At 36.3% G+C, this 18,483-nt stretch overlaps 2 protein-coding genes across 5 annotated transcripts in view; one reads left to right on the top strand and one right to left on the bottom strand.

The window, feature by feature from the left end:
- Window positions 1–18,483, bottom strand: part of LOC129422537 (uncharacterized) — a 681,876-nt gene that overhangs the window by 73,588 nt on the left and 589,805 nt on the right. Inside the window, exon 1 of one of the 3 annotated variants that reach the window (XM_073856563.1) lies at window positions 15,840–16,112. The exons of 1 other annotated variant lie outside the window; for it this stretch is intronic. Coding sequence is in view for 1 of the 2 variants with exons in the window: in XM_073856564.1 (XP_073712665.1) it covers window positions 5,396–6,354 (959 nt within the window). In the remaining variant the exon portion in view is untranslated. Of the gene's footprint in view, window positions 1–4,211; window positions 6,355–15,839; window positions 16,113–18,483 lie in introns of those variants that run through there. One more of the 3 variants, XM_073856564.1, reaches the window with a different exon arrangement.
- Window positions 1–18,483, top strand: part of LOC129422851 (uncharacterized) — a 469,570-nt gene that overhangs the window by 440,492 nt on the left and 10,595 nt on the right. The gene's annotated exons all lie outside the window — the stretch shown is intronic.

The raw sequence follows: 18,483 nt of genomic DNA, 5'->3' as shown, positions 1-18,483 counted from the left end.
ACACAGCTTATCACCCTGAACACACCAGCCCCACTGTCAAACATGGTGGTGGCAGCATCACGGTTTGGACCTGCTTTTCTTCAGCAGGGACAAGGAAGATGATTAAAATTGATGGGAAGATGGATAGAGCCAAATACAGGACCATTCTGGAAGAAAACCTGATGGAGTCTGCAAAAGACCTGAGACTGGGACGGAGATTTGTCTTCCAACAAGACAATGATCCAAAACATAAAGCAAAATCTACAATGGAATGGTTCACAAATTAACATATCCAGGTGTTAGAATGGCCAAGTCAAAGTCCAGACCTGAATCCATCGACAATCTGTGAAAAGAACTGAAAACTGCTGTTCACAAACGCTCTCCATCCAACCTCACTAAGCTCGAGCTGTTTTGCAAGGAGGAATGGGCAAAAATTTCAGTCTCTCGATGTGGAAAACTGATAGAGACATACCCCAAATGACTTACAGCTGTAATCTTAGCAAAAGGTTGCGCTACAACGTATTAACTTAAGGGGGCTGAAAAATTTTTCACGCCCAATTTTTCCATTTTTTATTTGTTAAACAAGTTTGAAATATCGTTCCACTTCATGATTGTGTCCCACTTGTTGTTGATTGTTCACAAAAAAATTACAGTTTTATTTATGATTGAAGCCTGAAATGTGGCAAAAGGTTGAAAAGTTCCAGGGGGCCGAATACTTTTGCAAGGCACTGTAAAAACAGTTTACATAATGTAATGCAAGAGCAAAACAGATGCTTACTACTTGTCTCAAAGTACGTTCCTTTGAATACAAAGTTTTTTTATATATTGTTTTTATATATATATATACTAACTTTTTTATATATTGTGGATGTGGCATTAGATGAAAATATATTAAAGAAATTCAGTACAAAAAGTAAAAAGCAAGAGTTAAGCAATGCATTGAGGAGGAGTGTGATGGAGAAACTACTTACAAAATGTGTTTTTAAAAAAAAATAATCTGTAGGTCTGTATCAGTCTTTAACGACTTAACAAGTCTTTATCTTTACAGAATAAAACCATAAAATAACAGCCTCATGTTATTTTACCAGAACTAGAAATCCTCATTAACCTTTTTCTTTAGATTTTGTTTCCCAGAATGCTTTGCATGAGGCTCTTATTTCATAGTTGTTAATGTTGATTTAACGTTGAACAAACTGTTGCAAGTAAATTACAAATTTAAGTCTACAGTAAGTTACTGGCAAACAACAGACAATAATACTGTAATTTCTACAGACATTTTTAACAGTGTTAAAATAAGTAAATAAACATGTTTATCACTTTATTCACTTTTATTAGTACACTGCTATGTTTTGAACACAACTATTAATGCTAAGATAACAGTGTTCTGTGTGCCGAACAGATTCAAATCATGTGACAATCATGTTAGTGGTCCGACAGTTATAACTTTTATTACTGGGGTCATCATCACATGTAATCGATAATCAAGAAAAAACATTAGTAAAATGATCTGATGTAAATAGAAACAGTCATGAAATATCAGAATAAAAAATAACACTGCATATGTTTTTAACTATTTGAGGATCATATAAACCCCCAAAAGACCATGAAACAGAAGCGCAGTAGCAAACAGTGCTTGACACATCAGAACTGTTTTGAGTGTGAATTTTTCAGAAATATTCAACATGTTAAATATTTAAAATCAGAAACCTGCAGGGGAAACCTCGAGGACAAGCGAACACTTACGCTGTAGTCACGTGAAACAAAATGATAATCAATCAGAAAGCGAGCTGATGAAAGACGAAACAACAACCGCAGTTATGGCGCAGCAGGAACAGTCCAAAGTGAGGTGCAGTCCACAGTATTAATGACATTTCTTTATGACCGTTTTCCATCATGTTTGTTTACTGTGAAGTCATGTTTGACCAGAGGTGGGTAGAGTACCCAAAATTTGTACTCAAGTAAAAGTACAAGTACTTATACAAAAATGTACTCAAGTAAAAGTAAAAGTAACAATCTAATTATTTACTTGAGTAAGAGTAAAAAAGTATTAGATAAAAAAACTACTCAAGTAGTTAGTTACTCGTTACTTCCGATCTGATTGAAAAGAAGCGTAAAATCCCTGAATTTCAGACTACTTGGAGGGCTTTCACAAACCTCTCCTTAAAAGTCTCATTGTTCTGCTTATATACTACTTATAAACCTAGGTTAAAGTAAAGCAGTCTATCTCAGTCCTCCAACATCACATATCGTGTCATTAAAAAAAATCTTAAACACACACTGACTGTTTTCTGACAGTTAACTGTGTATTTATTTTCAAGTTCACAACAAAATTTGGCTGCATCTGCCTTTAAACAAGCTTACAGTAAGAAAAAAAGAATGTGTGTGTCTGTTTGTTATCATGTTTTTATATGAATAGGTTATTTTCATTGCCATTAATGTGCAATTAATGAACATAAGGAGCTTGATAAAATGCTTATTTTAGAATTTCAAATGGAACTTTCAAAATGGATCTGTTTTTGCAAATCAACTCTACATTTATTATAATATATAAAACATGTTTTTTTAAAAACATACTTTATTCTTTTATTTTTATAAGTATATAGATTCTTTAGGAAGGAATTAAATAAAATACAATCCAGTTTTTATTCGTATGTATTTTTTACATTTAAGTAAGGTGTCCGGTTATGTGTAAGGGAGAACAGGCGAAAAGTACAATTTTTCAGATTTTTTTTTTAAAAGTTTTTTAAATTTTTAAAGATAATGTTTCAGACAGAGATATATTTTTGCTGTGGTCAGTAACTCACAAGTGTGGTCTATCAATACCAGGTGGAATTTAGAACAAATGAAAAATGACTAGTATAATTTCACTTTGAACATAAGTGGTGAATTGTTACTTTTTTTAACACAATAAAACAATGTAGATTTTCGTGTTACACTTGTTTTTATTAACTGTACATGACTATGACCTCTTTAATATGTAACTGCAAACATATTTTGTAATTTATCTTTGTAAAAAATAATGAAATTATATTTTCATTTTAAATTTCAGTTTTATCAAATGTTTCAAAAGCAACCAACAGTACAAACTTAAATTCAACAGTTTGAACAATATGAAAATTAAATTAAATAAAATTAGAATAATATAAATGGTACAAAAGTAAGTGTTACTTTCGTCCCGACAGGATCTCCTCACATTTAAACCCGATTTACTTTTATTTTGAAAAACTCTTGAGAAGTCAAAGTTCAGGATGTGTTAGAGCACTAAATAACCTGTAGATTGATGAAACGAGAAACACAACGCGTTATAAGAAAACAATGACCGCTTTTGGAATTTACTTATGTTTGAAAACACCTTTCTGGATCTACACCCGGAAAATGGTGAGTAAATAACGCGATATTTGTCAGCTCTGTCAAGGGTTGCAAAGATGCTGTCATAGTTTGGGATGCAAATGGTATCAGTCCTCTTACAAAATCGCTTTGTTACTTTCGTCCAGAGTTACTTTTGCCCCGGTTCTCCCGTATTATTAATGCAAGACTTAACATGCTGTTCAATTTGTTTAGTTTTATGAGGAAATAATATGGAAATGTGCAGATGTGAACGTGTGTTGTTTGTAAGGTTAGAGTAATTTTCATTGCTTGCACAAGAGCGCATATGACAAAAACAGTGCGTGAAATAATATTATAATAAGGCACTGCAGAAAGTGACACCTACCGCCGTGTAGTTTCATGTTGGAGCTTGAATTCCTGTATGCTGAGATGTCAGTTCGTTTTGGTGCACAAAGCATACATTGCATTATGAAACTATTCTTTTTGACCTTTTGTAGTGTAAACATAGACCAAACTTGAGGCCACGCGTGATCTGCCTCCGATAGCTTGCATAGGTCATCCTCCGCTTCAGTCATCTCCTTTCATCTACGCGCGCTAAAGGGTGAAACGTAGCCACCCCTCGCAACGCACGCTGCCTCTCTAACGTCTCGCGAGACTTTCGAACAAGCCATATAAACTAAATAAAAATAAAATATATTCATTAATAATTACCATTTGAAAGTAGCGTAGTAACGCCACCGAATGTAGCGAAGTAAAAGTACAGTTTTTTCATTAGAAATGTACTTGAGTAAGAGTAAAAAGTACCCATCCTTAAATTTACTCTAAAAGTACTAGTTACCCAAAAAAATTACTCAAGTAAATGTAACGAAGTAAATGTAATTCGTTACTACCCACCTCTGTGTTTGACCACGAGAGACATCGCAAGACTTCTATGTTCTCTGTCAAGACTCACAAACAACAAAGATGTGTGGTGTGCTGTGATGACCACATACTGGCAATCCACAAGCTACTATAGGAACAAAACTGGTAAATCCTATACACTATATTGCCAAAAGTTTTGGGACACCCCTCCAAATCATTAAATTCAGGTGTTCCAATCACTTCCAGTGAAAGGAACTCTTAATGCTTCATCATACAAAAACATTTTGGACAATCTCATGCTCCCAACTTTGGGGGAACAGTTTGGGGAAAGCCCCTTTCTGTTCCAACATGACTGTGCACCAGTGCACAAAGCAAGGTCAATAAAGACATGAATGAGCGAGTTTGTGCAGGCTACTCAAGTTCCTCCACACCAGAGTCCTGACCTCAACCCAGTAGAACATCTTTGGGATGAATTAGAGCGGAGACTACGAGCTAGACCTTCTTGTCCAAAATCAGTGTCTTACAAATGTGCTTTTAGAGAGAGGTCAAAAATTCCCATAAACGCACTCCTAAACCTTGTAGAAAGTCTTCCAAGAAGAGTTGAAGCTGTTATAGCTGCAATGGGTGGACCAACTCAATATTAAACCATATGGATTAAGAATGGGATGTCATTCAGGTTCATGTGCATATAAAGGCAGGTGTCCCAAAACTTTTGGCAATATAGTGTATTTTTTCTCATCATGTTTGTGGTCTCTGATCTGAATCTTTTGGTAGGCCCTAGCTTAATGCTGCATTCAGACCAGCCGTGGTAGAGGCGTCAAGCGCGAGTGATTTCAATGTTAAGTCTCGCGGCACGAATGAGGAATGAGGATGTTTAGTGCGGCGCGCTAGACGCGATTCCGCCGCATTCGCGCATCTAGTTAAAAATTTGAACTCTGGCGAAAAATGCGCTGCATTAACCGATCAAGAGCTAGCTCTAGTAGGGCCGCGATTACAAAAAGCGAGCGGAGTCAGAAAAGCCCCTCCCATGAAGCGAATTTCCACGTGAAAGTCTCGATGCCTAGAATTTCATGCGCGGCTTTCAGGCGCAAATGATGCGCGTAAACTCAATGTTCAAGCAGCAAACTAGACGCCTCAAACGTGGCTGGTGTGAACTCACGGTAAGACTTTACATATCAACTCATGACCACTCGTGTGTATCTTCTGATTCAATGTCATAATAAACTCATCACTGTACAGAAGAGTTGAATGTCTTTTCTTCAGAATGTAAGCGCTGGTGATTTCTGAGACTTGATTTCCACATAAAACTCTTTCCACAATAAGGACATGCAAACGGTTTCTCTCCAGTGTGAAGTCTCATGTGAGCCTCAAGGTAACCTTTTGTTTTAATACTCTTTCCACACTGAGGACATGCAAAAGGTTTCTCTCCAGTGTGAAGTCTCATGTGAATTTCAAGGCTATCTTTTCTTCTGAAACTCTTTCCACAATGAGGACATGCAAACGGTTTCTCTCCAGTGTGAAGTCTCATGTGAATCTCAAGGTAACCATTTGTTGTGAAACTCTTTCCACACTGAAGACATGTGAACGGTTTCTCTCCAGTGTGAGTTATCATGTGTTTCTTAAGGTTACATGCAAATGTAAAAGTCTTTCCACACTCATGGCACGCATGTGGTTTCACTACACTGTGAATTTTCACATGTCTCGTAAGGTCACTTGAAGATGTAAAACTCTTTCCACACTGTTGACACGTGTATGGTTTCTCTCCACTGTGAATTCTCATGTGTTTCTTAAGACTAGATTTAACCGTGAACCTGTTTCCACACTGTTGACATGTGTAAGGTTTCTCTCCGGTGTGAATCATCATGTGATCCTTAAGGCTAGATTTAAGTGTGAAACTCTTTCCACACTGTTGACATGTGAAAGGTTTCTCTCCAGTGTGAATCCTCACATGTATGTTAAGGTTAACTTTTCTTCTGAAACTCTTTCCACACTGTTGACATGTGAAAGGTTTGTCCTCAATGTGAGTCCTCTTGTGATCTGCAGGGCGACCACATTTTCTGAAACTCGTTTCACACTTTATGTCTTCTGTTCTCAGAGTTCCTTTCGGTGAAACATTATGGTTTATTTTTACAATCTGATGTTTCTCATCCACTTCAGCTTGACTCTCCTCTTTCACTTCCATCATATCTAAAATGAAGACAGTAAATAGTTCATATTGATAAACCAGAGTAACAAAACACATTTGAGATTGTTTGACAAAAGCAACATGTCATGTATCTGTTATGTGTTATCTTTCATATGAAGTACATTATGTTGTTTCTATTGTCAATGTCTGCTCTTGTAGTTTAACCGTAGTAAAGCATTGCATAGATAAATCAACCTGATCTCACAAAGTTCCTTGGGATAGTCACAGAAAAATAAGGAGATCCGTGAGAATGCCACGGAAAAATTAGCAAAAAATTCTGTTACTATCCCACCGAAATTCATGAGATCAGACTGATCAATTCCCAGAGATCACAGTCATTCAATCCACTGAAGGTTGCTTTGGATAAAACTCTTTACCTGATGTTTCAATCTAATTCTACTGAATCTATTATAGATGCAGAAAGTTATCATCTCATGGATTTTAGTTTACTTTCCCCTCATGTTTCTCAATGTTTTTATGATTATTCCTTAACCATCTAAGAAGAAGATTGAAAAATAGACACCAACCTATTTGTTCCTCAGTATCTTCATCCTTTATTCTGCATGGTTGTGGATCTGTCATCTTCTCAAGCTCCTCTTTCACCAGCATCAACATTATGTCATGAAGATTTCAGTTGTCACACATGGAGTGCTTTCTCTGTGTGTTTGACTCCAGCATTTATTGGTGGATTGTTGTTCAGCTGAAAAAAAAACTTTTTTTTAGGTTTCCCCCTCCTTCCAGAACGTTCTCTGCAGGTTATTTTTAGGTTTCATTTTATAACCTAAAGAGAACCTTCCCAGAATGTTTCCTAATAAAAACTTTTATAATGGATGGCCTTTACTAACTGTGCCTTCACACCACCACCGGCAAGAGCGTCAATGTAGCCGGAATGAATTTATTTTCAATGAGAGCCGGCATCGAGCAGCGGTGCGGCACATCATTTACGGTGTGAGCGTCGAGGAGAGTTGAAATCAGCTCAACTTTATGGCAATGAGCTATGACATGGTTCAGAGGCAACCAATCGGAAGGCGGAAACCTCCACTTGAGAGGATTTCAGAGAATGCATTCGAGCGTCAGAGCGTCCACTTCACCTTTTCTACAGCGTCAATAGTAGAGCAGCCGGAGCTTTAATTGACGCTCTTGCCGGTGGCGGTGTGAAAGCACAGTAAGGCAACTTGGTAAAGCTCCCATAGAAGTGCAGTGAATGCCTGCTTTCCTGGCTAACCAGCAGTAGGGCTGGGACGATTCACTAATCTGGGGATTCAATACTGTCCTGATTGTTTTGTGCCGATTCAATACATATCCCGATTCTGTATTGCGATTCATTGTTTAAATTGTGATTTTTGTTTGCTTAATAAAGACTAGACCAGGGGTGTCCAAACTTTTTTGTGTGGTGATCTACTTTTAAAATGATAAAGCCGACAAGATACCTGCTAAAAAACACAGTTACATTTTTAATGACAATTTAAAAGCGTTGTTGGAGCCATTATATATTGAGTTTCTTTGTTCGACACTAGATGGCACCATAAGCCCTTGTGATGTATTTAAGTTTGTGTTAATGAGCCACAGGTGGCAAGGAATGGACGGTCAAACAAACTTTTTTGACCGTGTGAATCGTTTGTGCTAATGTAACTTTCGTATTTTGTTTATTTGTTATGAAGGTTTAAGTTTTGTAAAATATATATTTGTTTTTATTTGATTTATGTGCCATGACAATAAAATGGACTGGCATATTCAACTTCATTCTGAGATATGGACAATACATTTGTTTTTATTTAGCAAGCCTAATGCACGCGTCAAATTCAGGACCTATAACTCCTTCCCCGTCGTTACAAGCGTATTAGGACTATACTGCATATCTCTACATTGAATTTAAGGCTTTCCCCATTATGCTACTCTATTCTTTTTGAGGAGTTAAAAAAGTCCTTAAGTACATGTATCATAAGCGTATCTATCTCTCTATCTCTCTTTCTATCTCTCTCTCTCTCTCGTGTTCATTTGCTCTCTCTCTCTCTTGCGCGCGCACACAATGGCCCTCATTTATCATTCTTGCGTAGAAACGGGCGTATATGTTGGCCTAAGATTATGCTTACACTCCTCTCACCGCCTGATTTATGAAACTGTGCGTACCGTTGATATTCAGGTGTACGCAATATCTGCCCTTCATAAATGCTGCGGCTGAAAACGATCGTCATTAGAATAACAAGCCCATATAAATTCAAGTCTCCGCCTCCCCCACACCCTCATTTTACGCCATTGACACACGAAAGACGGCAAAGAAGAGAATCCGGGGAAGTGAAAAGAAACAAAATTGTTTTATTTGGGAGTTTAAAGAGTGGGATTAAAGACACAATAATAATTGGATGACAATTTGTAATATTCTTCTTATTATTTTTATTATTAATTGATATTTAGAAGAATAATTATTTATTATTATTATTATTATTATTTACTGTTGCCTACATCTAAATTCTATGTCTGCTTAATGGTTCAGTTATTTTTTTTAAGTAATATTTTAAAATGATGTAGTAACTTTTGTAGTGTGTTGTTCTGTATTTACATACAGTTGTTTGTTAGCTGTATCTTAGATCCAGTTTGATACGGAGCTCCGGATATAATTCAAATTAACAATTTGTTTCCACGACATCCACATGTTTTACTAAGCTAATTCATAATTTGAAGTAATAATAATTGTAATAGTAATTACGAAATATTATAATAATTAATTCCAAGGAACAAACTGTTGAATATTGGGAACAAATTCTAAATTTATGGACATACTTTAGACTAAATAAGAAAAAGAAGTGTCCATAATGTATCATGTCATCATGATCGGATTTACGGCTCCATTCAACACAAGCATTTTACCTTACCTCATCTGTATTTATTTATCATCGAATGGTATGTAACTAGCTTACCTTTTATTGCATTACCATGTTTTCGTAGCACATCCTTGTGCTTTCTTGCAATGTGCCGCTTCAGATTCCAGGAAGAATATTTGCTAACTTTTACAGTCTCTCCGCAGTCCCTTTCAATTTTTTCTTCCTGCTCAATCTTAACTTTGATTTTTACTTTACATTCATGTATAAGGCTTGAATTCCATAACTTATTGCTAGACGTTTTTACAGATTCTCGAACTAGCAAATTATCAAAGGGCGTTCTGGGTTCAACGAGCGGTGCTGAGGGAGCGGAATTTTCGGAAAGGCGCTTTGATGGTTATATTACCGCACCGCTCAACGCTCCGCTCCCGCTAAGCTCCGTTCACATGCTCGCTCTGAAACATCAGGTAAAGCGCACAGGCTCTCAACTGAAGGAATACATACGCATACAAATCAAATGCTTTGGTAAAGTCTCACAAATTAAACATTGAACATTGTTGCATAAAAATAAACACTGAAGTTTATAATTACTATGTTTTTTTTCAGTGGGTCATAATATATCATATATTTTAGTTTGTCAGTGCGTTTTGTGGTGTTAGTGCAGAAATGCGCAAACACTTCCTAACTCAAAATGTGCGTACACCACCTCCTGAGCTGGCGTAGGATTTGAGCGTGCCGTACGCCAACGTCCATATTGATAAATCTCAAAGTCACCGTGGTTTTGGCTGTACGCAAGGTGTACGCTGGAAATTTGGTGTACGCACTTTTGATAAATGAGGGCCATTGTGCACATAGAAACGCTCCTGATGAAGGCAAGAATGCACATCCTGGTAAATTTCGGAAATTAAAACACTGAGCTGCAGCGGGCAGGCATAAGATTTATAAAAAGTCTTGCGTGTTTCATAATTAGGGGCTAATCACACCAAAAGCGCTTTAAACGCTTGGAAACGCAAGGCGCGATGCACTGCCTTTTAAAAACCACCGAGTCAGCCGTCTTGTCAATCAAGCGTGAGCGCTCTTTTGCTGTTAACTGTCATATAAGCAGAAACTTTAAAAAGAGGGCATTTGCTCTGACCTTGTTTGAGGGTGAGAGGTGCACAAACACAGAAGAGAGTGAGCAAGTGGAGTCGGGTTCTTCAAAACAACTGTAAACTTCCCTCGCCACAACGTAAGGCCCGCCTCTCCCCTCATTCGATTGGACAATGGAAAAACAGATACGTCGTCATCACGTTACTTTCGCCCTCTGTTGGAATAAAAGCGGTAACGTCTTCCCACCACCTCTCTGGAAAAGTAAAATAATTAAATATATATCGATTCTGAGGTAAACAAATCGATCTCATTTTTTTTTTTAAAGAATCGCGATAGTTTGGTGAATCGATTTTTTTCTCCCACCCCTAACCAGCAGGGAGTGTTATGGAAACAAAATACAAATGTTTCCAGAACGTTCTGGGAACCAGAAGTTGTTAGCTGGGAGAGCCCTCTTACATGCCAATCACATTGCTTGATCTGTCGTGTAGAGCAAACATTCACATAACCTTTCTGTCCACACCACTGCTTGTACGGATTGTGCGCAGGTATTTATCTGCCCCAAGTACGAGCACAGACAATGACAACATTAACATGCACCCTCATAATGCGATTATAATGGGATTGTTCTTAACCTTATGTAAATGCAATACTTCGAGAAAAATAATGCGATTAAACTCTTAATCGCAGTAAGTATAATGGTATTAAAAGAGGTGGGGTACACCATTTTTAATTGCAGTATGCGTCCATGTAAACACACCTTAAACGCATCTATACCGCACCAACTGAAGTGCACAGGTGTTTTAGTCACTCACCTTAAGTATGTTTTAAACTTGACATTAGAAAGTTTTTCCTGAATAACTTCAAATATGTCAATAATAAGGGTGTCACGATTTCGATTTTAAATCGATCGAAATTAAGTCACAACCTCGAACTTCGAATTAAAAAAAAAATGGGATCGTCGACTCTGCAATGCCCCCATGTCACGTCCGGTCGGCTTGCCAAGCGGGAGAAAATAACCCTCTCAGAGGTGCCTTTAAAAAAAATCGGTCCAGCTGACAGCGATTTATTTTTAAACACGAGGGATGTATTGCTACAACTCCTTGAAATGCATATCATAAACAGGATTACTACCTAGTGATCTGCCTTCGGACAGAGCGCAGCTCTCTGCACGTGCGCAAGAGAGCCGCCAAGAATAAGCGCAACGGGTTATATTTTAAACAAAAGGGATAGTTTGCCTCAGCTCGCATGAAATGCATAAAACTGAACAAATACGTAAGGATTACTACTTTAGTTTATGTTTAGACTTTGCACAGATGCGAGAGCGCATGCACGTGAGACAGAGAGAAGCGCAGCTGCTTATAACGCACCGGTTTTATTTCAGATGATATGAGTCCAAGATGTGCGCATTAAGTCCATGTGCGTGCAAGAAGGAATCCTCTCTCTACAAGCTGTCTCACGTAAAGAAAAGCCCACAAACACTCAATCGGCGAGGAAAAGCACAAAATGTGCATGTTAATGTGAAACTATAATAATAATAATAATAATAATAATAATAATAATAATAAAAGCATATAATTTTTTGTCTTTAAAAAAAAATTGAGAATCGAATCGTGACCTTAGAATCGAAAATGTAATTGAATCGAGGATTTGGAGAATCGTGACACCCCTAGTAAATAACATAAAAAAAACAAATTACGTATAAAACCGTTACAGGCACTGTCATAATACTTCTGTCTTCATCACGGCACCGAATAATGAAATGCGTCCATAAGAACATGTTTGTCATTGAACGCAAGTAAATAAAAACAGTGGACAGTATAAGAGTTCATAATTTGTGCTCTGCATTGGACTATGTCTGAATAATCCTAAAATAAAACCTGCATGTAAACAGGAGTGAAGAGGGGAAGCTCCAGTCATGTTAACGTCTTACTGTGATTAAGTCCTTACTCTGATTATTAAAAAAATAATCGCATTAATGGTGTACATGTAAACATTCTCAGTAAACATACTCACATTCCTCCTGATCCCATTTTTCAAACTTTAGTTAGTGTGTAATGTTGCTGTTATAGCATAAATAATACCCGTTATATTATAAAGCTCAAACTACACACAATCAGAACTCGATGCGTATTTCTGAAGGAGGGACTTCACAGAACAAGGAAAACATCAGCCTGTTTTGAGGACAGTGAAAACAGCGGTATGGACCCCTTCAAAGTTCATGTCACAGGCGGTTCCCACTGCGCATTACGGGGTCAGAAAAGTCATTATACCAGGTTGAGTTGCGCATTATTCGGTATCGTCAAAAATGCCTACTTGCGTCGTGGGCTGTCAAAATCGCACCAGGTGCTTTGTAGGGGTGGCACGGTTCACAAAACCCTCGGTTCGGTTCGTATCACGGTTCTATGGCCACGGTTCGGTACGGTTCTTGTTGTTATTTTTTTAACACACCAGAAATTTATTATCTTATTAATGTATTAATTATCCATAATTTAGGATACAGTATTAAAAAAAAAGTTATATCATGTAATCATGCACAAACTGAATTTGACTTTAAGCACATTATTGGGAACATCCCTGAGGAAAGCCAGGCGAGATTTTGACACAGTAAGAGGGAAGACATTGATGATTTCAACATGCTTTTCATTTATTTAGCAAAAAAGAGAATGTGTATTGCCATCTACTAGGGGTGGCACGGTTCACAAAACCCTCGGTTCGGTTCGCATCACGGTTCTATTGTCACGGTTCTCGGTTCAGTACGGTTCTTGTTGTTATTTTTTCTTTTAATTTTTAACACTCCAGAAATGTATTATCTTATTAATGTATTAATTATCCATAATTTAGGATACAGTATTAAAAAAGTTATATTATGTAATCATGCACAAACTGAATTTGACTTTAAGCACATTATTGGGAACATCCCTGAGGAAACCCAGGCGAGATTTTGACACAGTAAGAGGGAAGACATTGATGATTTCAACATGCTTTTTATTTATTTGGCAAAAAAGAGAATGTGTATACTATTGCCATACATGAACTTTGTGTGCATTTTTAGCACACAAAGATAACTTGCATTTATCAAAATGCCAACTTCAGTGTAGCTTTAAGATTTATTACTGAGAGGCTGCTTAAATACTGCATGTGAACGAGAGAGAAACATAACGTTTACACCTGTAATATTTAAATCCGTCTCTTTTGTCCACTTTTGACCATTTCTGTCCTGATTACTTTAAGGGGCAGTTTATGAAATAAGATCGCGCAACTTTCACACGCTAGCAAAATGAAACTACGCGGAAATCAGCCGCTTTCGTTTTATCAACGAAAGGCTAAAAATAGCGCTGAATAAGAAAAGACGTAAAACAGTGTTCATTACCTCAGATTAGATTAATGGCCGGAGAGAAGGCTGTCGCGTGTGGCTGTATCTATTGTTTTATTTCCGCTGTCATCATAGGTAACATGAAATAAAAAATGTTTCCACACACCAAACTTAAACGATGCTGTCGCATCCTCCAACTGCGGGCAGACTTCTTTTCTCTCCCTCTTGCCATTTCTACACGTAACATGACCGGCAGCACTCACTCTCCACACCAGTCACCCCTTCTTTCGTGCTATTCGCGAAAGGGGAACACGCTATATGAGGTTACATACAGGGCACGAGGCTACATACATTGCGCATGCCATGAACCGTTGAACCGTACGACACACACATGCTCCGAACCGAGACAAGCGAACCAAACGGTTCGGATTTTTTTCATGAACCGTGTCACCCCTAGTGCTTTGTTATAGTGTTGGGCGATATGCCCTATTTTGAGATCGTCCTATCGTCAGCCTGTGAGATCGGCGATACACGATAGTATCGGGGGACGGGGCAGTAGTTTACTCATAATGGGTAAAAAATTTACAAATAAAAAATAAGTCACTTGATGGGTGGACAAAAAAGAACAAGAGCAACACCGTCATGACCGCAAGCTTCTTAAAACTGATGCCATTAATGCGAGCGCGTCATTAAAACCCTAACCATGATTAAGCTGCAAATAAAACATTTGTTAGCCGTACAAAAAGCTTAAACAGTGCTACAAAACTCAAACATTTTACTGTGCAACAAATGACTGTGCAAATTCAAGACTCAATGAAACATTGTGTAATACTGCTGCTTCATTTTTATTTAAATGTTTCAAACAGACTAGAGGCAACATTTTTAGTTAGTCAGCAAAACAATTCAAAATGAAATTTAAGGTGTAACTTTGGACAAATTAAAGTGCAACTTTGTGCAAATTCATGTTGCTCAGCAAGTCATGCTTTACCCCAAGTTGCCATGACAAGGTCTGTGTTGGTATTGGATCGGATTGTATTCCCCGGCCTCTTCGATATTCGATCCAGCCATTTTCGCCAATATCGGACCAATACCGATACCGAAAATCGTATCGGCCCACCCCTAGTTGGTTTGTTGATGGTGAAATTTCGAGTTTTTATTGTTAACATCACCAGAAGAACCTTAGGCAACTTCTCGTTTTTAGACACCACCTTTCATGTTTAACTACTGACCGTGCGAGCTCGCCATAGTCGTTTGTAAAATTGTTGTTGTTTTTGCTGAAGTTGAGTAAAGACATTCTTGAAATTGTAATAGACATTTAGTTAAATTGCTAAACTACAAGTGAACTAAATTTTTTATAAATTTAAACGACGACCACGGGAATTTTACCATCAGCAAAATCTGTTTGAATGGACAAAGAATGTGAAGCAGCCGTATAGCCATGTAGTAGATGTCTGTATATATTAGAATGTGTATGTGAATGTAAATGTAAAACAATAAAATAGTTATGAATTGAATATTTTTGTTTTTAATCTAAAACTTGTAAAGGAGTTTAGATACGAAACCCTTTGGGTAAAAACAAATGAGATTTGGAGCCAATCTTGGGGTTAGCGATATTCTGAATAAAGAGTGTTATTTGGTGTAATAATTTGTGGTTTGTTTTTTATCAGAAGTAGAATATGTAGAGGATATAGCAAACAGCGTATCCTGAAAGATTCAGGTCAATATCTCAAAACTTTAAAAAGTTATAGCAAAAAATCTTTATAACTTTCATGATTCGGTCACACATTTTCTTGAATTTTAATGGAAAACATGGGACAAAATAAAGTGATGATTTTCTAGTTTCAAATGTCCAGACAGTATTTTGTTAATCTTAAACCCATAAACATGATACTGGTCTCATTTAAAAGCTTTTTTCAAGTTCTTTCTATCTGAATAACTAGTTTTAGCATTTAACCATTTTGAAAATTTTAGCAACATACCCATTTTAAACTTTAACGTATCAAAATTGTTTTACATTTTACCAGAGATTTAAAGTAATGAAGTACTTTTACTCACTACTTAAGTAACTGTACTATATCAAAGTGTATGAAATGTAGTGGATTTAAAAGTATAATGTTATAATATAGTAAAGTAAAAGAAAACACAAAGTACATGCTTGAAATGTCCTTTTAAAAGCAACAGTACTTAGTATTTTAAACCTGCATTTTACAAGCATCATCCTATTTAAATCACAAACATTTGTGTAGCCCCTATTTTCCAAACTTACATGAAACAGTCCGAAGTAATAACGAGTCACCTCCTCGCGGTAAAAATGCGGGCAGTACTTCTGATTGCAGGCAAGATTTTCGTTTTTAAATCCTCAAAGAAACGCGAAAATCACGTCTTTTCTTCTCATAAATTTCTCTCTTCTTCTTCTTCTTCTCTTTTAACGGCGGTTGGCATCCAGTTTATAGGCGCATTACCGCCCCCTCTGCTCCGGAGCGTGGATCTGATAATAGATCTACTCTCTAACTCCCTTACTCATGGATTCCTTCTCGATTATACAAACATTTTATAAAAATAACCACATTAACCAAATACACACATACACAAATATCCGAGCAATTTCCCACCAATACAACTAAATACATTTTATATCTCACTTTTGTCCTGGGGTTTCAAAGCAAAATTAGATCCAGATACACACTTTTTCAGATTATCAAATCTAGATTACCAGTGCTTTAAATGGTTTCCCATGTCAATATTGACTATTAGTGTTTTTTAAGTGTTTTTAGTTGAAGAGACAATAAAACAACACAACTTTCCCTTACTTTTTTTAAATTCAACATTTAGTCGGTTCTTCTGGACCACAAAAAAAATGGAGATTATACACAAACACATGCATTATACGTCATAAAGAGGCTTAAAGTCTTGTTGTTTGTTTTAGATAGGAAGAGATGCCGGTTGTTAAAACTACATTTGACTGGTTGGTCTCTGATGATTGTGATCAATATACTATACAGGGCTAAAACAGTTAAAGTTAAAGATTATTTTTGACAAAATTACATGTAACTTTTTTTTTTGCTATTGACTTTCTTAATTGACTGTAAGGTTTAAATGGGAGCCCAGTGTTATACTTTAAATACTTTATCATTATAAAGATATCCAAGGAAAGACAGTAAAGAAAGTAACAGCTAGCTGGCATCAGTTATTTGTAAAATGCATATGCAAGGTCATTTTTAACAGTAAAATCTCAATTTAACTTGCACGTTAAGTTATAAATTATAACAAGTAATGCACGGGCATCATCTTGCAGTTTCTTCTTTCTTTTCTCAGATCCTGACTCATGCTGTCTTTTCAGGCCATTTCAATAAAAGTGAAAAATAAAAAATAATTTTTTTCATTAGGCTCTTTTTTGGTGCCCCCTCAGCATTTGGTGCTCTACGCACAGCGCATGATGCGCGTGGTGGGAACAGCGGCGCTGGGAAACATTGCTGTTTCATATATATTAGTAGTATATAAATTAAGCTATAGGTGGTAAGATATTACTGTACCCTTTCCACTTTTGTACTGTGTAAAATTAATAAATTACTTATACATGATTACTACATAGTTGAATCACACATTAAAATTATAATTTATAAGCCATGATTACTACACTTTTACTATAAAAAAACTACATTTTGTAAAGAATGTTAATAATTTACAAAAATAAAAGTATCGGTATTGTTTTTTTGTAAAGCAGATGATGACACAAAACTACTGACGTGTCTGCAACATGAATATTAGTTTATTATATTTTTTGTAAGCTTTTATTTAAAAAAATAATTTGTATGCTTCTATTTTGTACAAAGTAATTAGCTAGACCACGCAGACGAGATATGCGATGACTAATTTTTAGGGGGGTAGAATTGCAAGGGGTGGGGGCAGAATTTTTTTAATGGTCATGATCTCATGGCAATGATTTATAAACTCATTCGATCTTCTTTTATTTCAAAGTTGTATTCTAGAAATTTTTACCATAACAATATATTACGGGTTTTTTGTACAGAAATTACGAGTTCAATAGATAAGGTTCCCAGTAGTTCATAAACCAAAGGAAATTCACTTTAAAATATTTAGCGGTGTATACCCTTCAGATGAACTTTTAAGACTGAGATTTAATTTTGACCATAATATTTTTTTTTGCCAAAGTGATATAGAGACAACTGACCATCTTTTTGTTTATTGTATTCACTCAAATATTTTCTTTGAAAGCTACCTTCTGTCTTTTTATTATATGAAAAGCAAACAGGCTTGTAAATTTGCTGGACTGATAAAAGACTTTGACATTCTAGAAAATGATTGACCACTTTTTGTTTCTGTATTACTTTTTTTTTATATATGTAATTTATTTCCTGAAATTTGTGCGCCTTGCTTTTTTATTTTTGTACCGTGTAACAAGTACGAGTGCCATGTATAAGTGTACATTTGTTCATTAAAAAAGAGCAATTCTGCCCCCCCCCCTCCAATTCTGTCCACCTAGGACCCCGACTGGTACCTAGCAATAATGCCTGGTCAAAATTTGTCATTGCGATAACTTGTTTGCGTTAGCGGTCTAGCAAGCGTACAGCATTTTTTTTTAAACAAAAGCTTGCAAAAATAATATAATAAAGAAATATTCATGTTGCAGACACGTCAGTAGTTTTGTGTCATCATCTGCTTTACAAAAAACAATACTTTTATTTTTGTAAGTTATTAACATACCCTACGAAATGTAGTTTTTTTATAGTAAAAGTGTAGTAATCATGGCTTATAAATGATAATATTAATGTATAATTCAATTATGTAGTAATCATGTTCTTTATAAGTAATTTATTAACTTTACATAGTACAAAAGTGGTACAATATATAATATCTAAATAACAAAATATCAAGCAATATGTAGATCT

This window comes from Misgurnus anguillicaudatus, chromosome 19, assembly GCF_027580225.2.
Source record: "Misgurnus anguillicaudatus chromosome 19, ASM2758022v2, whole genome shotgun sequence".
NCBI classification, from domain to species: Eukaryota; Metazoa; Chordata; class Actinopteri; order Cypriniformes; family Cobitidae; genus Misgurnus; species Misgurnus anguillicaudatus.
The sequence above is the reverse complement of the archived record's forward strand: the minus strand, read 5'-3'. Positions and strand labels throughout refer to the sequence as shown.